Below are 20,173 nucleotides of genomic sequence, written 5' to 3'. Positions count from 1 at the left end.
AGAGAGAGAGAGAGAGAGAGAGAGAGAGAGAGAGAGAGAGAGAGAGAAAAAGAGAGAATGTATGTGTGTACGTATGTGCGTGTGTGTGAGAGAAAGAGAGATATAGAGAATGGTATATAGATACAGATAGAGCAACACACTCAAATAGACGAAGGCCGGTCAAAGAGAGAGAGAGATAGAGACCGTAGATATTGTACGTCCACGTAGCAGAGTGCCGCACATGTACGCTGGAGGAGCAAAGCGGTGGGCAAAGCACATACCCTTCTAAGCACAAGCCTAACACACCCGTGGAAGCCCCTTCGGCCGATGAGCGCTGGCGCCCCTTGGCCCCTCGTTCTGCGCTGTACTACTACCCTCCCGCCGCCCTGCCCTCACCGTCCAGAAAGGTCTCTGCCGCCCAGTCCCTCACCCCCTCTCTTCCCCTGCGCCGCCGGATGCCCGACAGCGGCCCCTTACGCCCCTTTGAATCCTCTCACCCCCTCTCCCGCTTTCCCCCCCGAGTTACTCGTCCAGCGGCCCCCTCGATGTTCTGACGGTGACAGACCCTACCTTACCGCCGCCGCCGCCGCTGCCGCCGCCACCGCACCGAACCGAGTGGGGAGGGTCGAGGGTCGAGGGGGAGCCGAGGGCGCCGGGACAAGAGAAGCAGAAACGAGAGGGAGCGGAAGGGGGACGGAGATAGAGATAGAGATAGAGAGAGAGAGACAGAGAGAGAGGGAGGGAGTGAGAGAGAGAGAGAGAGAGATGGCCATGGTGAGGAAAGAGGGGACGAGGAACCGAGGGGGGTTGACGCGCTCGAAGAGGGCCGCTGGGGAGTGAGAGAGCGGTGCGGGTCGTCGGAGGACTGGGATGAGGGGTTGCGCGGGAGAGCGAGAGAACCGACGGTAGGTGGGAGGGAGGCTGAGTTGACGGCGAGTGAGAGAGAGTGGGGTATGGGTGAAGCGTTGGTAGCGGTATGAGGCTCTCTACCGTGGAGCTGGGGTGAGGACACCGAGGAGGGGAGCATGTGGAGGCGGCGGTGCTGCGGTGCGAGAAGGGGAGGAGGTCGTCGTCGTCGCGTCGCCAGTTGCTAGTTTGCCGTGAGCGCTCATGACGCGAGGACGTTCTGTTAAGCGGAGTAGCGAGCTCGGAGCTTTCCCATCTCTCGCTGTGAACGACACAGGAAACGAGCGTGGCAGGCAGGCAACGATCGCGTGAACACTGGTCATTTTTCCGACGATCTCTCGGGAAATAAGCAGAGGCTGTGGCCATACTTAGTGTGAAACTCCTCGAACTAGGTTTTTTTTCACGATCGACAGACGAGTCCTCCTAACTTCCGAAAACGTGGACTATCCGTTGCGAACTTGAATCCCGTGTTCCTGAACGGAAAAAAAATTAGTGCGCAAGAGACGATTCGTCGATCGGAGTTGGAAGATCAATCGACGTCCGTTCGATCGGAATGCTCCGGAGTTCAGACGAACCAGCTGATTGTGAAACCGTCTTACCGGTTTGATATACTTCGTGGAGATTTCCTTGTGCACGTTTATCGTGTCGTGACGTGAACGCAGAAGAGGGAGAGAGGCGGTGATAAAGACAGCTGAGAAGACACGCGTGAGGGAGGGTCAGTGAAAAAAAAAAAAAAAACACGGGATAACGTGGAAGAAAAGGAGAAACGAACTTGTTTCGGAGAGTGCACGGATATTCCTTCCGGTCATTCCGGTTGCGCGCGGCGCCTATTTTAATCTCTCGCGCGGCGCCGACACCTGCTACCGCAACAACCAACTGCGCGGGAGGTTTTGTCGCGGAACTTTCGTGGCGCCGCCGGTGTACCGGTGCGGTGTGCGCGGGGTGAAAGCTTAAAGTTCACGAGCGCAAGGTGGGACGGAGTGCGCGGACGCGCGCGCGCGCGCGACATAAAGGAAGATAGAGAGAGGGACAGAAAACGAAACACGAAACTCGGCTTCGAGAAAGTTTACTCGCGACGTGCCGGTCGCTCCGGAAAGAACACCTCATTTCCTACGCGCTCGCTCCGGCGTGCCGGAGGAAGCTGTTAAGCGGAAGCGAAGAAAGGAGACAGAAGAGGAAAACGAAGAGGGAACGGGCGGGGAACGAGAGAGAGAAAAAGAGAAGGAGAGCACACTCATCACCGCGTGCGCTCGTCTATCGTTGTCAACCCCCTGCGCCGCTTTCCCCCTGCCTTTGTGTTCCTCGTGAACGTCGCCGTGCCTTTGGGTGGACGCTTATGGCTCGCCAGTAGGAGGGAAAAACAGACGGAAGAGCGAAGGACAGAGAGACAGGAGGAGACAGGAGGACAGAGGCGGACAGTCGGATAGAGACCGGCGAGGCAGATATTTCCCGCTCCGAGAAGGGGGGCAGAGAGGGCACCCCGGAGAACTGAATATGTCCGCCAAGCGAAAGGCCACTGCCATCATGCAGCACCACAAGGTGAGTCCGTACACGTACTCATGCATACGACGCGCGTACACATGTATATCGCGCACGCTGATATCGCCACGTGATATATCGGTACTCGTTCACGATGTCGCGTTTCGTCCGTGAACGGTGACGAACGAGGCAGTCCCATGAGTTTTCCAAGCTCGGAAAATGCTTCTTTCGGTATAGGATGGGTATAGAAAAGAACTTTGGACCGCCCGTAATGCGGCAGAGGTTTAAGGTTGAAGTCCCCTGCAAATACAATAAAAAGAGAGTGAAAGAGGCGCTCGCAGGTAAGAGGTAAAAATTCGGTTTCACGTTAACCTTGACGACATCCCGACTTATTTTACGGACGCATTCCCAACTCTTTCTCCCGTCCTCTCCCGCGGAATCTCCCGCTCAACGTGACGATAAATTTTTCCAGCGAAAGCTCGAAAAGCTCGCCGGAACACGGCGCGCTCCGTTAACGTAACTCGTTACTGCGCGCGCGGAACCTAATTTTTTTTCGGCGCGCGGGAAGATAAACTGCGAAAAAGTTTTAATTGAAAGAGTTGTGTAAATCCAGCGCAGCGGCGGCGGTGCCGACGACATGATGAGGTGCGGGCGAAGTGCGCCTCTAGTTCGAAAAATTGTTCTCGTGCCGTTCGTGCTTCGCGCAGACCTCGGCATCACGCGCGCCAAATTACTCGCAATGTGCCGCGGACGTCGGTTGCTTCTCCTGGACTTTCATACTAGCCCGCTTGCCTAATTATACTTGCGCAACAATGCAAACGGGTCCTTGCGGGTATTCAAGAAAAAACAAAATAATTTTCTGGTTGTAACACGGCAGTTCGATTGTCAATATAATTCTTAACGCGAGGATATTTCAACTACCGATCTGTTATGTTCGCTTGCATTCTACAATTAACCTAATTACGGTTATAACTATTGAAAATATCGAATTCGGAGACCTTATTTCTCGCAGATCCGTCCAAGAATCTGTTATTTATTAATTAAAAGGCATTTTGAGTTTTATTACATTAATAGAAACAAATAAAAACGGCTTAATATAAGATTTATTAGACCGCAAGCACTAAATTCTTCATCTAATTTATGAATTTTTCGAGATCTTGTTGATATTATTCGCTTTCATTATTCTGAAATAAAGTAATTATGTACATGTCGATAATGCCGTCACACGTTTGACACACGCTTGAAGAGGTCAGCGATCGCCTCTTTAAGTTCGCACTAGTGTATCATAAGTAAATAATTTCCACTTCTTCGGAATCATTACACGAGTATCGACGGACGATCATCCGTGAACCTCGATGACACACGTCCGGCGCGAATCGCGCAATTTCGCTCGTCAATGACGAACTCGGTCGGATCGCACTTATCTCCGTGCATTTTATTTTTTTCTCGTCGCAGAAACCGCGCCAGATTAGACCAACGTATCTATGTGAAAGATAATCCCCGCGGACGGCGCACAGGCACTCTCTCGATTCACGCACGTGCTCGCCCATTCGCGTCGTTGTCTTCAATTAACAGCTGGATGCGTTTTTCGAGCTTCACCTTACCAAAAAATCATAAACGCGATTTACACTGACATCTCTTTTCCAGCAGTACAGTTCTACAAATGTATGTAAAATTTAAAAAATATTCTGACAATTTTAAACCATAAAATCGCGCGCGCATGTTTTGTTATGTACTTGGCGCGAGACACTACCGTGTCTCTTGATAATACAATAATAACAGATCCAGCGGTAAGATCGAGAAAGGAGTCAACAAAATAGATTTTTTTATATCAATTTTATGCAGTGCTATCTCTCGTAAATATGCAGTTTATCGCCGTAAGTTTAATATACACGCAAGAGAGAGAAAAACCGCAATTAAATTAAATTTGAAAAAAAAGCAAAGCGGGCAATAATACAAAAGTATCGAAGTGTTAAAAAAATCCATAACACGCGTGTCATCCTTCCTCGCCGTTAATCTTCGTTCATATCGCGAGCGCGATTAAAAACTGCGCGTTTATCGGTCGATAAAAGTAAAATTGGCGCAAAAAGGGAGACCCGGAGCGTTCGTCACTGAAATGAATTACAACGGTAGCGCATCTCTTAACAATTTTTCGAATATCCGTCTATGCGATTTTCAGAGTGATAATACAACAGCCGTCGAAACGCGGTTTCCGCGAGAAGCAAGCCCGATAAAAATGCGAACGCGTATCGAATATGTCTTGTTAATTTATCGATCGACGTGTTCGGCGCGGTGTAAATTGCTCCCAATAATGTCGTCCGAATTATATTCCCTTTCACGTCGCTACTGATGCCTCTGTTTCCATTTTCATCGCGTATTTATGTTAAATGTGTGATGCTGTCCAATTTTCACCTCATATTTACGCTAAATGCCACTTTCGTGTCCGGCGGATAAAGAAAGTCATCCCTTTGTGATGTCGGAATTGTGCCCGACATCGATAATTTTTTAATCAATGAGCGAACGCATTATAAAGTGAAACGTCGGACGAGACATATTTGCGCGCGTTATATAACTTTATTTCCTGAAAGTCGCAACCTTCTAGGATTCTCGTACTATCAAATGCCAAACAGGTCCAACAGGTTGCATTCTTCATATTACACTAATAATGTTTATAGACCAAAGTTAGCGTGAAATGTGGAATGTGAATATTTGAATGCGCATAGAGAATACGGAGGGAGAGAGAGAGAGAGAGAGAGAAAGAGAGAAAGAAAGAGAGAACTTTAGTATCGTGCACCCCATGACGTGTCGAAGAAAGCACAATACGGGAAATGCGTGACGAATTTGCGTCCTTCGGAATTACGAAGAATAGACGTTGTCCTTCTCGCTGCTTGAGGCGCGTTTGTTGTCTCGTTAAACCTCAACGGTGAATTACGAGAGGAGGAGGTGGGCGTGAAGGAGCCGAGGCGCATGCAGAAAAATAGTATACAACTAACGGTATTATGCCGGGGAATGAAAGCAAAGTGTAAATACTAACTACGCTACCACACGGATGAGCTAGATCGATCGGATCAGGAATCGAACCGCGAAAGTCGAGTCGAAGTTGAGGCAGGTTCGGGACGTCTGCGCGCGTCCTTCTTCTCTTATCTCCCTCTCTCCCTCTCTCTATCTTTCTCTCTGTTTCATCCGTTTCGTCCTGCTCGTCTCTCTTCGTCTTTCCCCCTTCTTCCTTCATCACGGCTGTCTCGCTTTATCGAGATCTCCGTCTATCTCACGGCTCCGTTCTCTCTTTCTCTCCGACTTCTCTTGCGCCTCTCGTTCTCTCCGTCGCGTACCTACGTGGCTCTCGCTCTTTCGTGGTCCAACAGGTTATATTTTTCCGCAGCGGCATCTCTTCCTGCCGTTTCTCTACCTACCCTCTCGTCGTTCTCCCTTTTTCTCTCCCTTCTTTCGGTTTCTATTTTCTTTAGGCCGGTACGCAGGCCGTTCTTCTTTCTGTCGTGGCACACGTTTCCGTTTCGTCGACGACAACGGCGGCATCTTATCGTCACGTTCGCATAACGATCAAATTGCATTCTCTCCGAAATCGATCTGTTTGATGAATTTAACATTCTAACTCACGTTGGGCATTTTTTTTTTACTTAAGCGTGACAAAAAATGGATTTTATAATCGTGCAAATTACTTCCAATATCAAGATACACGAAATATAATAATGTACGTATAATCGGAAGTTATGTGCGATATTAACATGCGAAAGGGAACATGATGAAGGGAACATCGTATCTATAAATCGTGGATTTTCATACTTTCGAAAATGTGTGCTCAGTGACGAAGTCGGATAGAGTTGATTAATAGTCGCACTTTCCGCGAATAATCTTCGGGAAATTCGTAATAACCCCATGGCTTACGCTCCCTAAGTCAGCGAAGGAGCTTCTGTAAGCGCGGATAATTAACGCCGCAATTAAAGCTCGCATTGTTTGTATTTATTTTTCATTTTATTAAATTACGACAAATAATTTAAGCAGCATAGGACCGTTCGCACACACACACACACACTCGCATGCGAGCAAACACGACTTACTGAGCAAAAGTAAATATTGTATCGCAAAAGTGCCGGTGGGGACGGGGGCATTAATTCGTTAAAAGCATTCCGGCGACAAGTATTTTTGCTTTTTTCTTTTTTTAATCAGTATAAGTGCATCCTTCGTCCCTTGCGCGCTAATCTAGCTCGACCATTTCCATGTTTCGCGGCCGCGGAACTGCACGAAACGCCACACGAGCCACCGCAATAATCATGTTTATAATTCGCGTCGAATAGTGGCTATTCAATTAAACGCTTCTTGGACCCGGCGATGTATATTTATCGGGCGAAATCAGAGATCACCCAATCGTCATTATTCATGTGTCGTATCGGCGCTGCGCTTGTCATACGTGACGTTTGAATGTTGATCAATATGCTTTTTTTTTATAGCGGAACAGCTGAAAAATTGGCCGTCGAAATAACCGATAATATATTTACGCATCTCTACAGACTGGCAATAAATAAACACTTTTATTATCCTTCACATAAATAAAAAAAGGGAGAACAAATATTGCGATTGTAATTATTAGTCTTCCGCGCGATATCCAAAATCAGGGAATTCGTAACTTTGCAAAATGAGTTGCCGCCTATTCTTTTTAGTTAAATCCCTTTTCACAAGTCTGCGAGAATATATACCTATGACGTATGATATTATGCGATTAGATATGTATGTCAGGTAGACGATCATCCCTGAATTCATTCGCGGGAGAAGGCACGTGGAATCTTGGGAGCTAGTGCTAATGAGGCGTGCGATCTCTCTCTTAAGGAACTAAATTACGGGATGTAGCCAGTAAAGGCCCGAAGGCCCGACGAACGTAAGGTGCTTTCATGCATAACGGTAATCTCGTCGATCGAAGAGGACCCTCAGACGATCAATATGCTTATGCTCAATACGCTGACTATTCTATTTGTGTAACATATATGTCTCTCTCTCTCTCTCTCTCTCTCTCTCTCTCTCTCTCTCTCTCTTTCGCCATTTCACCATTTGGAATCGATTTTTGTACGAAAAAGATTAAATTTATTTCTATATTAATAACCTACACTTATAAAAAAAAATTTGATATCAAAGTGTTGATAATAATTGTTATTGTACATTTGAATACATGTACTGTCTCTAATAGCTTTTTTAAAGAAGATCTTCAACAATTTCTTTTTTTTTTTAATATCTTAATATTTTTAATGAGAAAGGACATCGAGTTTGATGATGTTTCGGTGAAATTATTATTGCTATTGTACAACGTCATCGGCGAATAATGACACCACGGAATACAAATTGTGTTTTCATATAACGCACAATTATATCGCAATTAAACGTAGCGTTATAATAAATCGTCATCAAAATCAGCAAGGGTAATTACCAATTACGAAGGTCGTTCGGGATTTTGCGCTCTGCAGCTGGATGTATATCTGACATCCCTACTTTTTTTGCAATTAATTGAAACTCGTATATCGAGGCGATTAAGTAAAAGGCAGTATGCAATATGTTTACCAGAGGTCTGTCTATCTCGCGGATTATTTTTTATATCTAAATAATCGATTGCATCGAGCATTAATCTTGATTAACAGAATTACTTTTCCGTCTACATGATGATTAAAAACTATAATTTAGAGAAACATATCGCTAACATAGATAATCGATCACAATAATTGGCAATAAATATCAATAACTTATTTTGAAATATAAAATTCTATCAATAAGTACAAAATTCTTTTCTTAATGTATCGTCTTTTTATTGTCTCGTTGACTTCTTTGTATATTAGAAACGAGGTAACGAGTTACTTTATTTCAAAGTAACTACACCCTTGAGGAAAGAGAGCGGAAGATATGGAAATCCGAATTATGTCTCTTGCTTAATCGCAGCATCATTATAGCGCGTTCGCGGTGCAATACGAAAGGCAGAATGGCGCCGCGCTTTTTGCATCGAGAATATGTCCTCGTTATGGTTGTCCCGGCACGATCGTAGTCTCACTGCAGACTCAGGCGGAGTAGAGTCGGCGCAAGAAAGAAAGGGGGGAGGGAAAGGGAGAGGAAGGTTCGTCCAAGGGTACGCGCGAGGCGAGCCCTCGTATTCCCACCGAAGTGAAGGGCTAGTATGGATTTCCCATAAGATCAGGTATGCTGGTGCCTGGAACCGACAATAAGGGTGCGCCGGTGTGCCCGTTCGGTATACTGAACTGGAAAGGAAATGGACGAGAAATAAAAAGGGAGAGAAAAATGTTACGAGAGACAGGGAGGGAGAGAGAGAGAAAGAAAAGCGAGAGATGGAGCGAGACGGCAAAAGTACGAGGAAAGAAAAAGAAAGAAGGCAGGCGAACTGGCTCTTCTCTCACCCCGTTTCTAGCTTCCCCACGGTAGGTGTCTACCTCACCCCGTTTTAAGGCCGGCGGTGTAGAGCGCGTTCCAAATATATCTGACCTGGGGTCTTTCGAATGCGCCGCAACACGTTTCGTGCACATTTTCCAAAACCTTCCCCCTGTTGGGAGATTTCACGGGTCTACATCGGAAAGTAAAGGAATCGACGCCAAGCACAAAAATGTAAAAAAACGGTCGGAACAATTAGGAACTCTTTCCGTTGTCTTTAAACTTGCTCCGATCATCAACGATCTCTGTATAGTTTCGTCCAAAGATATTCCATTTCCTGTTACAATAGTATATCTCATAAAATAAGTAGGATTACGTTTTCAATGTTTATTCGTTCGGCTGTAGTTCTGTTAAACCATGAAAAGGTACAATCCGTACCTGAACATCGACGGGTCTCACCCTCGCCCCTTTTCTCAGACACGAGAGACTTTATCCCGAAAATGGTGTGCGGTATGTTCCAAAAGTGCATTCCACGGTAATGCACTCGGGCTGGGAACCACGCCCCTACGTCCTTCCTCTTCCATGGCCACGGAGAGAGATTTCTCTCTGCTCACGTCTCGAGATCGCCATATACCCACCCTAGCACCCGCTGTGCAAGCGTGCTTTCTTTGTACGGTTATTTTTATCTTTTCCTTCGCGGAGCCAAGAGAACAGTCCGATATTACCGACCCCGAAACGGTGTGGCGCAGCGAGAGAAAGAGAACGGTGCAACAGAAAATATTTATGGCCACGCGGTCGATAAAATTACGGCAAATTTACACGCCCGATGGTTGGTTTTGCCAAACTCTCATTCCTTTTAAACCATCGGGTTTTATTACTCCCTGCGAATAAGTCTAAAGGGACTCCGGCGGCAGTTTGTTGTACCGTGGATTATGGACTTGAGGTGCCGAGATTTGGATCGTTGTTGTAATTATCGATGATCTTCAGTTAAAAGTAGGGCGCATATTTAACTATTATTCTTCAGTGTCAACGCCTCACAGAATCATGAATAAAATTCATTAATCTTTTTTTGAAACCAGCATCTTCATCTTTCATTTTAATTCATTAATACCGGTCGTAGTGTTTAATTCATCACGCGCTATCTTCGATTCTGATTAGTCTCCTTATATCTCCTTCACGTTCTTCGTATACTTCACCTATTCTTACCAACTATTTTCGTTTCGTCTGATATATACCTATTCGTCATACTAAAATTTCTTAATTGAATATGCAATTTCGAAAAGGGCCTTTTTTGGATTATAGGTTTTTTTTACTAATATGTACTCTAATCGTATGATGATACCTTAAAAATATTTTTTATTTTATATTCTATTGTAATTGACCCTAAAATGCGAAAGTTTTGTATCACTGGGTGCAATAGTTTAAAATTAAATCAGTTCTTTTTTCATTCCTGCAAAATTTTAATTTTCAAAGATGTAACCTTTTTGAAATTGCACATTTAATTACAGAAATGCGTTATTTAGATCAGTAAGATAAAATCAAGCGTAATACAATAATCGACTATCAAATTTTCGCCTAGGAAAATCTGTAATTGTTCTGTAAATCTTCTCCAAATTCATCGATCCTCGAAATTATATTCGCATATGTGTGAGGACAGCAACTTGATTAGGTACCATGTACCGCGTTAAAATCACGGAAAGAGCGGCGCAATCAACGATGGCAATGTCTCCGGATTGTCCTCTTACTCGCTCGCTCGCCAACCGACCGACCGACCGACCAGCCAACCAACCGGGAATCACGTACCGCGACACGAATCGGAGGAAATGGAATTTCCTACCAAGTCGTCGTCGGCAGGCCGGGCAGCCTGATGATGGGCTTATCGACGTCGGCTGGCCTGGCCGTTCGTCAACCGCTTTACACGGGCACGGGCGCGAGCGTGAGCGAGCGAGCGAGCGCTCACGCATGCACGCACGCACGTATAATATGCACGCGCTGTGTTAGGCGGTAGGCGTGTGTTGATAGCGCGAGGTGATGTTTGTTGCTAGCCGCCGGGTGATTCAGGGAGCCATCCGTGTCAAGGTACACCGCATCGTCCGCGACGTCGTCGTCCACATGCAACGTTCTGTATTCTTTTTGTAACCGGCACACGGATCATACCGTACCGGAGGAGTGCACGCGCGCATACCCGCTGCTCTTCAACATACAATCGTTAGAGTGACAGACGAAGAAAGAAAAAGAGATAGAGAAAGAAGGGGGGCGAATGATAGCCCGAGGAAGAGGGGACGATAAAAAAGGAGAAGAAGCCGCGGATGCGCTCGTGTGCTTTTTATCGTTACGGTGCTCTCCCGGCGAAACGAGTGTCGGTGCATACGTACGTGCGTGCGTGCATGGCGGACATACGTGTGCGTATCGTGTGCGGACGACCGGCGAACACTACCTCCGTTATGCGTGCGATTACGTACTTTCGCGATTTCGCTTAACCCGCAAACGACTTCTGTGCGGGTCGGAGCGATTTGAATCCGGTATCGCAGACTCGCGCGCGCGCGCGCGCGCTTAATAACGCGCCGCTTTACGATCTCTATCCGGTCTGCTTTTGGCCGCGATATCGATCCATCTAACGCGATTTGCCGCGACAAAACGCGCGTCTGGTCTTTTCGCTCTGTGGTTCAGTGAATTATTCGCGATCGCGTGATAATTCACACGTCTGAAATAAATCTGTCGGGTGGTATGCGAAATTTGACGGAAAATGTTAGGAGACGAATTTTCTTATTTTTCTTAAGATAACTTTAATCTTCCATACGCGATATCATACTTCTTTTTTGCTTATTTTAAATTTATTTTATATTTTACATGTTTAATTTATCGCATATATAATTTTCATTTTCGTCGATCACGTATGCTTTTAAAAGATTTATGGAGAAAGAAAAAATGATATTTTTGGCATGTAATTTAACAAAATTTCATAAATTATTCGCGCAAATGCACTGAAAACATTTATTTTGACATTTTCTACAGACTTAAAAGTTTTATATTTGATTTCTATTATGTAATTTTATTCTATAGAATAAAATGCGATTATAAAGAATAATTAATACATCTTGGATATGTAGCTTCTTAACATAAGTTTGCAAACATTCTAATAGTAGAAAAGTGATTAAACTAAAATTGAGTTTTGAACTCAATATTTGTGTAAAGTTTCTCTAAAAATTGTTTAGGACAGGAAAAAGACTGCATTGAAGGTATTGAGTGAAAGTATCTAAAATATTGTATGATTTAAGAATCTTTCTGGGTATTTTAAAGTGCAGTTTTTAAAGATTCATTCCAACGATCAAAAGTTTTAAAATGGTTTTTTTACAATGTTTTACAATGCAAATGATTTTACTATCTTCCTATTGTTATTTAGATTCAATTGAATCTTTTTTAAGCTTTGTCAGTTTGTTTTTGAGCCTGATAACTTGAAACTGACATTCATAAAAAAGTTTAACTGACAAGTTGACAAAAAGCTATATTCTTCCCAATTTACCTAACTTAAAATATTTGAGCAAATAATGGTTACAATTCTTAAAACAGCTTTTTTTTTAGCTTTTTGAATGGTCAATCCGTTACCGTTACCTGATGTGAGGATCAATAGAAACATTCACGCTATGTTACTGGTCTAAATGGTCGTCGAACAATACCTAGATGACAATCAGAAAAATTGTCTTCGTAGACAAAGGCGGGCAACAGTATCTGAATCATCGATGACGTTTGATTATGTTTGCGAGATGATACGGTGGACTAACTCGTTATACCAGATCAAAAAATGTACCATTATCTATTCGTTTCACGCTTATGGACAATCAGCGATTGAGACATAGATTATATTGCCGATATCCGAAATTCTCGGACAAGAATATAACGAGATTTTTTTAGCGTTCACGATAAGTATAATAAACGTTGTGAAGTTTTTGACGTAATAGAATGTTTTATTATGAAAATTGGATCATCTCAATTCGTAAGTCTTATAAGAAAATTGATGATCTTAACTCGATGATTTTTAACCGTAATTATCGCTGAGTGATACGATTATTTTTATCTTTAAAACCAAGAAGATAGCTTAGATAAGATACGCGAATTGTCCTTACGTGCGATCTTCGTCGCGCGAGAAACGAAATGCATCCGACCTTAACTCGGAGACGCGCACATCTCGGGACAACCAGACGCGATCCTATAAATTTCATACCTCTTCCAGTCTTCTCCGCCAGTCGTTCCGTTCCGCCGCGCTGCCAATCAAGCGCGCCTGCGGATCGCGGGCGATGTGAAAGTTTTACTCGTGATTACCCTCCCCGAAGTCAATTAACGGCGGGCGAATTCGTTTATCGTCGAGTAATCCGCGGTCCCGGACCTGGGCCAAGCGAAGGGTTCTTGGGTGTGCGAGAGCGTGGAGTGCGCGCGCGTTGGAAGTTAATTCCGACTAATCGACATAGGTACGTACTTCGTCGCTAAGGGTGGCGGAGCCGATCCAAAGATAGGCACGAAGTCAGGGATCTCTGGCATCTCTTTACCCTCCCGCCTTCGTCATTCTCTTCTCCTTCGGCGTTTCTCCCGCTGGTTTTCCCCTCTTTCCTCCCGCACTTCTCTCCACTTCGGGTCTGCGATTCCCCAGTGTAATTAAATCTGTCCCTGAAAATATCCAGAACCCCAGTCAACTGGATTTACCGATTACCCCGAAAATTGACGATCGTCTGAATCGAGACCGGATGCGCGACGCTCCGATAGGTAATTATACCTAGCCTCGTGGATTTTCATTATTCATGCGCGTAGATACGGCGAGTAAGCCTTGGGAGGTTGGCTCCTGCCTCTTCGAGATGCAACGGACGAGCTGAGGTAACTGAGATGATTCGGCAAATTAGCCGCGAGACCGTCTAAAAGGGTCTGAGGCGCTCCCAAATTTCAGACCTACCACAAGCCTCGTAATTGACAAGAAAATATGTTATCGACGTTATTTGCAATTTAGCATTTATATGTAGTTTTCATATGTAAATATATCAGCATTGAGTCAGCGATAAAATAAAGAGTATCTCGCAAAGTAGCGAGTTTTCCCGTAATCGATAACCGGAGTCAAAGTGATCGGAGTCGCGATCGTTGTCACGCGATAAAACGCCACATGACTAATTTATGAGCTGAAGATGAGAAACGGCGGGGAAATACGTCGAGTTTTTGAACGACTTTTAAACGCGAGAGAGAGACAAAGTTTCTTTTTCTCGCCGCTCGCGAGACGGTTCCGATAAGAAAAATCGATGCGCGGCGAGTTAAACGCCGCGACGCATAATGACCGCACTTTATACGACATTGTCCATTTCGTCTGACAGTTCGTGCGCGCAAAAATGCCGCGGCCGAGAGAGAGAGAGAGAGAGAGAGAGAGAGAGAGAGAGAGAGAGAGAGGCGAGAAACGGTGGCCGAGCAGTTTGCAACTTGCCACCCGGTACTAACGCCCAGACGCATATATATGTATTCCGTGTGTGCATGTGTGCGCATATACCTGTCCGATTCCGAACAAGGGAGCGCACATAGAGGGGTTGGCGGTGGCAGGCTACATTGGGGGTTGCGGTGTCAATAATACATCGCGCTCTTCGTATATAGGTGACTCGCCAGCGTGGCTGCGAAGAACGAGCGAGCCCGAACAAGAGAGGAAGCTTATCGAAACAGATATTATTTACAACAAAAAGTACATCTTCTCGGTGCATGCAAGATGATTTGTTAGAATTGTTGTATTCCTGATACTACTGAAATTATTTAACAGGAAACGGTTGAATCACTATACAAATTCTTTGAAAGCGAGAAATGGAATCGTATCGTTATTAATTATTTATCAAAACTAATAAAATGCTTCCACTTTTTTCGAATAAACTCTATCCATTTTTGTGCCGAATGTGATGCTTTCTTATCTGGTATGCCGAATTCCACCGTTCGTAGCCATCGCGTCGGGTCTTCTCTCTCCTCGTGACTACCTCGCGCTGTTCGAGTTTACGGTTTCCTCCCTTCCGTCACCATAGCACACCACACCACCCCGCGCCATCCCACACACGTGGGCTCCACGTATGTCCGTTCAGACGGGCCTCTGCGGTACATATATTAACACGTACCGTATCGTATGTGCGTGTACGGTACCCGCGATTGTACACAGGCACGCGCAGACCCCATGTGTGTGATATATGCCTCGGCTGTACGTGGCGCTTGAGTGGAGTTGTGTGGCGGACGGGTGGGTGGCTCGTGTGGGCGGGTGGACGATAGTTTATTCAGCGGATTATTGACGGGTGGTGTGTTCGGCCTCTCTCTCTCTCTCTGTCTTTCTGTTTGTCTCTCTCTCCTCTCTCCTCTCTTGCCTCCTCTCTCTCTCCCCCCTTTCCTTTCTCTCTCTCTTTCTCCCTCTCTTCTCTCTCTTTCCATGGAACTACGTACGGCACACTCAAAATAGCCCCCGGTCAACCCCTGGCGATGGCATTTCAAAATATCGACCTTTTCGAATTTATTCGCGTAACTGGATACCGTATATGCGCGCACACGTCGGTACAACCCGACTCGCGGAAGCCGACTCCGATCGCGCTAATGATACCACGGACATCGGTGTTCCCTTTCTCATTTGTAATGAAACGTTGGCCTGTCAACGTTCCATGCTGGCATTCGGGAAATGAAGAGAGTTGGTTCGCGTCCTAGGAATACCTGTCTATAGAAATCCTCACGAACACGTACAGCCTTGATGTGCCCGCATGATTTTTTTTTGCTGGAAATATCTCAACGGGATGCACTTGCGCGATGAGCAAAGTACGGATCACACTTGTCCGTTGTTTTGATTTAAGTCCACTGCTGCTGGACGGTCCTGGTTCATGTTGGACCATGCCCATGTTGGATGATCTGCACGTATTAAAACAAAGATTAAAAAATAGTAAAACTACTATACAACTACTTGTAATTAAAATTACAAGATTATAATTACTTGTGTATGTGAATTACCTGTGTTCTTGATACGTGTTGTTTTATGAGATCAGTTTCATACCATCTAATTGTTTGTTCAGTTTCGCACTTTTGCAATTTGCATCTTACAAAAGCATCTTTGTTTTTAAAGTCAAAATGTTGAGACCATTCAAGCTCAACGTCTCTTCTTATTTTATCTAATTGTTGTTTGTGCTTCCACATCAAGTGGGCTTCTATATTTGCTCTAGTGGCATCTTAAATTTAATTGGACGCTCGCACAAACAGCGTCCAAAAAACCATTTTTCTCTTCTGAAATGCCGGTATGGTTCCATCAATTGTATCGTTAAAACAATTGAAACTTTGAACTTGTCTGGGTAGCGATCATGTAACTTTTTCCCTAGAGCGGAAACGTGAAAAGTGAAAAATTTCATGTAACTATTTCTTTCTATTGGTATTGAATAGAAAGAGATAAACTTTTCACTTTTCACGTTCCGTCCTAGGGGAAAAGATACATGATCGATCCCCAGAACTTGTCTTGTGGTACAATTGAGCGCGAGCGCGCACGCCTAGGGTACTCCGCGACGCGTAGGCAGTAATTGCTTAAAAATTGACATATTTCCGTCAATAATCAAGATTTTGGAAAAATTCAAACGCCATTTTATTCGTCGTGGAAAGAGGAACAAATTTTGTGGCGCGACACGATCCATTCCGTAATTTTGAAAGGCGCAACGGCGCATCGCGACATCCGTCGATCATCCGCGGATGCTTCTGAAGGCGGAACGCTGCGCAGGTCGGTGGTGTCAAACATGAAGATGACAACGCGCGAGATAATTAATTTCACTACGCCTGACCGCGCGTGTGGGAGCAGACGAAGCGAGTGTTTAGTTACGGATACCCACTGGCCTCACTCACTTCCCTCCTACCGTACTCACACGTACGCGAGAGACACGTATAAAACGCGTGCACGCGTTTACTCGTGTACTTGCGTGATATCTCGCATTATCAAGGTGAGCCGACCGTCGACCACTGGGACGAAGGAGGAGAGAGGAAAAGGGGAGCGCGAATTATTTTTTTTTCTTTTCATCCGGCCGATGTGTTGGCGCGCACAGATACACCCATACGCGCGCTCGATCCAGACCATAGAGATATAAGAATAGAGTGCGCGAGTCATATGCTCGCACGTAAGAGACTGCGATATAGGAATAGAAAGAGAACGCTGCATATGGGCCCCTGCTGTCTTTGTCTATGCACGCATGCGTCTTTGCGCTGCTCAGTGTCTATAACGCATGTAGAGATATAACCTATAATAACGCATTTATGTTCTAACCCCTTGAACCCCTTTGAAAATATATCCTTAAATAATAATTCCCAAAATTACCAAATTATTACAGCAAAGTACATATTGTAGTATTACCATAAAATATTACTTTTTTTTGAATATGGAATTGAATATGGAATTGTATATAAATATACTCAATATATATAATAATAAAACAAAATTTATTACATGTTGTTCATACAATGTTAATCATAGAATAGAATAGAATCCTATTCAGTCTTTTATTATTTAACACAAAAATTAAATTTTTTAAACACAAAAAATAAATTCTTTTAACACAAAAATTAAATCTTTTAAATCAGTCTTATTATTTAACACAAAGAAATAAAATATAAAAAAATAAAAAAATAAAAATTTTACTACAAACAATATAATATCAAATGCACATTATTAAATATTTATAAAAGTATACAGTTTTGTTATTGTCCACTGAAAATCGTGAGCTTATTATTTTGCATTCGTATTCTTTGAAATCACGAGATAAAACATCGAGAATACCGAGGTACAATCTTTCATGACCTGCACATCACTGCACATGCGCGCATAGACAAAGACAGCAGGGGCCCATATGCAGCGTTCTCTTTCTATTCCTCTATCGCCTTTTCAGCTCGCTTGCGCACTCTATTCTTATATCTCTATGATCCAGACCGGGGACCTAAATACACAGGAGAATTTACACACTCGCGCGCGTTGTCGAGTTGATAGGGATAGCAGTGTGGGTCCGCGTAATTGCCGGCAGCCAGACGCGGCGTTACCGACCACTTCCGGTTCACGTATCCGCTCCTGCAAACACCTTCCTTTTGCTCAGAGTGCATCCGAAGCGAACACACACCGCGCGCGGCGTAAAAACGAGCAGGATTTTTCGGTGCGCACAAGCGCGCGATCTTCGCGAAAGATGATTTTCCGCTGAAACGCTTACCGAGATATATCTTGTCTGTTATTATTAATCACAAATTATAGTAAGTAAAATTATTAATCGATACAAATATGTTATCAAACAGAGCGGGTTGATAAACTATGGTGCGACGATTAGTTGTACAATTTCAAGTTGTCTTTGCATATTTTCATACTTTTTATATGTAGTTTTTCAATTTACACATGTTTATATATATTCGTAAGTTATTTCTCACACATATAGAAATACCGAATACGATTGATAGATCATTTCACATGAATGGAATGGGCAACGAAGATGACCGTTCGATCTGTTTGCGTCGGAAGGACTCGATCCCTGGTGTATCGTTCAGTGTTGATCGCGGATGCATTTCGTATCCTCGTATGCACTTTCCGGTGCATCTCACTTGAGTGCCGTTGCGCCGCAACGCGGAGTGATGCGACGAAGTCCAAGAGAATCCACGCGGCCCCCGTGTCTGATATCCGTGTATTCGCATTCGTATTTGCGCGTATATGTATGTGTAACAATGCGCGCGCGACCGTGGAATGATGCCGAGGAATGGTGGAAGAGAGGTAACTACATGGAGAAGCGAGGTCTCGCGCGAATCGATGGCTAATAGCCTTCCCGCTGTAATTAATGCAACAAGTTGATACCTAACACTTATCTACGGTATGGTATGTTGCCGCGCGGCTTTAACGGTTAACCCGCGACGAGTTTCCGAACGAGTATAGCGTGTGTATATAGCTCACAGTACACAATGACACGGGGCTAAGGGACGACGCAACCCCTCGCGCCACGAGCGATTTATCAAATTGTTTTATCTTCCCCCACTGGGAAGATAAAACTTTCTCTTTCTCTCTCTTTCTCATGGATGGTGCGGTAGATAGAACGTCACTGCCAGAAGAGAGGATAGAGAGACAAAAAGAGAGAGAGAAAAGGGAGGTAAAAGGGGAAAGCGGAAGGTGTTCACGGAAGTACGCGGAAAACGAATATGTTTTTTGCAAACTCAATAAAAACGGATGCGCTCTCGCCCTCTCTCTTTTTCTGATTTTCTGTCTTTGTCCTGTTTTTTCGCCTCTCTCGTGATTTTTTTCCCCTCTAACTGCGCACAGAATTGGAAAATATTCACTACGGTATTTCGACAAGAGTTTCCCCCTCGCGCAGTATAGTTATGGGTGCACGCTTTAATTGATATTACATATCGCGCGCGTCGAAATTTACCGGCGATAACTGCTCGTTCATCCGACATATGTACGTTCAACTGTATACTGACGGGCATACGCCAAAATTGTTTAACTAAAACAAAAAAAAACGTCAGTAAAAAAGGCAGCAGTTTCCTGCTCTTCTAATTTAAACTTCGACGCCTTGGAAAATCATTGTAATGATGTATTAATTGTCACATTAAAACATGTAATTTATTTCATCTACAAAAAGACGAAATGATAGCTATATCCTGGAAATCTCATTGAATTGATTTTCATTACTCTTACAGATCCTAATATAACATCAATAACTTGAAAACATCTATAATTGATTCGATGATATCCGTTCTTGTATAAATTTCTCCGATATGCATCTTTCAAAAATTCAACAAAAATGGGAATCAATACCTTATTGAAACTTATTTAATTTCCTATTAAGTCATATCGTATCTTGTATACATCAATCTTACTAAATTTTAACTAGATCTTATAATTAAGCGAATATGGAGACAGTGGAACAATTTTGAGAATGCCCTTTTAAAGTCAAAATTTATCTCGCATGGCGTCTACTTAAGGACGGTGTATTCTTGAAAAGGTGCCAGGAGATTAAATATGCAGCCAAAGTTCTCAGAAAAGTCCGTGTTGCAGCCCTTTCATTGCACCATGCTGGCGCAGGAAAGAAGATTTCGGAACATCTACAGACGACGAGGGTTAACGTCGGATTTGTTAGGCTGAGATATAGAAACGCCGTTTCAACCTCGCCGTAACCCCCCAAAACTCCAAACACACAATTAGCCAGTCGGTGTGCACCCACAAGCGCCACGTCCAATTCTTAAAGACCCTCCGTCGGGCATAAATGCAAACCCCCGTTTCGAGGATGGTCTGAAAGAAACGAGGGACGAAAGGGATGAAAGGAACGCAGGGAGCTTAGTCGGGCTTCAACCACCCCAAATGGGACTTCGCGCGAACTTTCTGGCAGAGACTCTCTTGCCTCCCCTCTTTTGCACATGCGAATGCACCTGCAGCTGCGACCGTGTC

General features: G+C 44.3%; 1 protein-coding gene across 2 annotated transcripts in view; it reads left to right on the top strand.

Annotated features, from left to right (window-relative positions):
* The first annotated feature begins 1,083 nt into the window (after window positions 1-1,083).
* The window catches only part of LOC112460628 (nucleolar protein 4-like), a 67,443-nt gene continuing 48,353 nt past the window's right edge, over window positions 1,084-20,173 (top strand). For both annotated transcript variants that reach the window (XM_025025412.1, XM_025025411.1), the window contains exon 1: window positions 1,084-2,424. In XM_025025412.1, coding sequence (XP_024881180.1) covers window positions 2,380-2,424 — 45 coding nt within the window. In that variant the 5' untranslated portion in view covers window positions 1,084-2,379. The remainder of the gene's footprint in view (window positions 2,425-20,173) is intronic.

This window comes from Temnothorax curvispinosus, unplaced genomic scaffold (genome assembly GCF_003070985.1).
Source record: "Temnothorax curvispinosus isolate PA1 unplaced genomic scaffold, ASM307098v1 QBEX01010681.1, whole genome shotgun sequence".
Lineage (NCBI taxonomy): Eukaryota > Metazoa > Arthropoda > Insecta > Hymenoptera > Formicidae > Temnothorax > Temnothorax curvispinosus.
The sequence above is the reverse complement of the archived record's forward strand: the minus strand, read 5'-3'. Positions and strand labels throughout refer to the sequence as shown.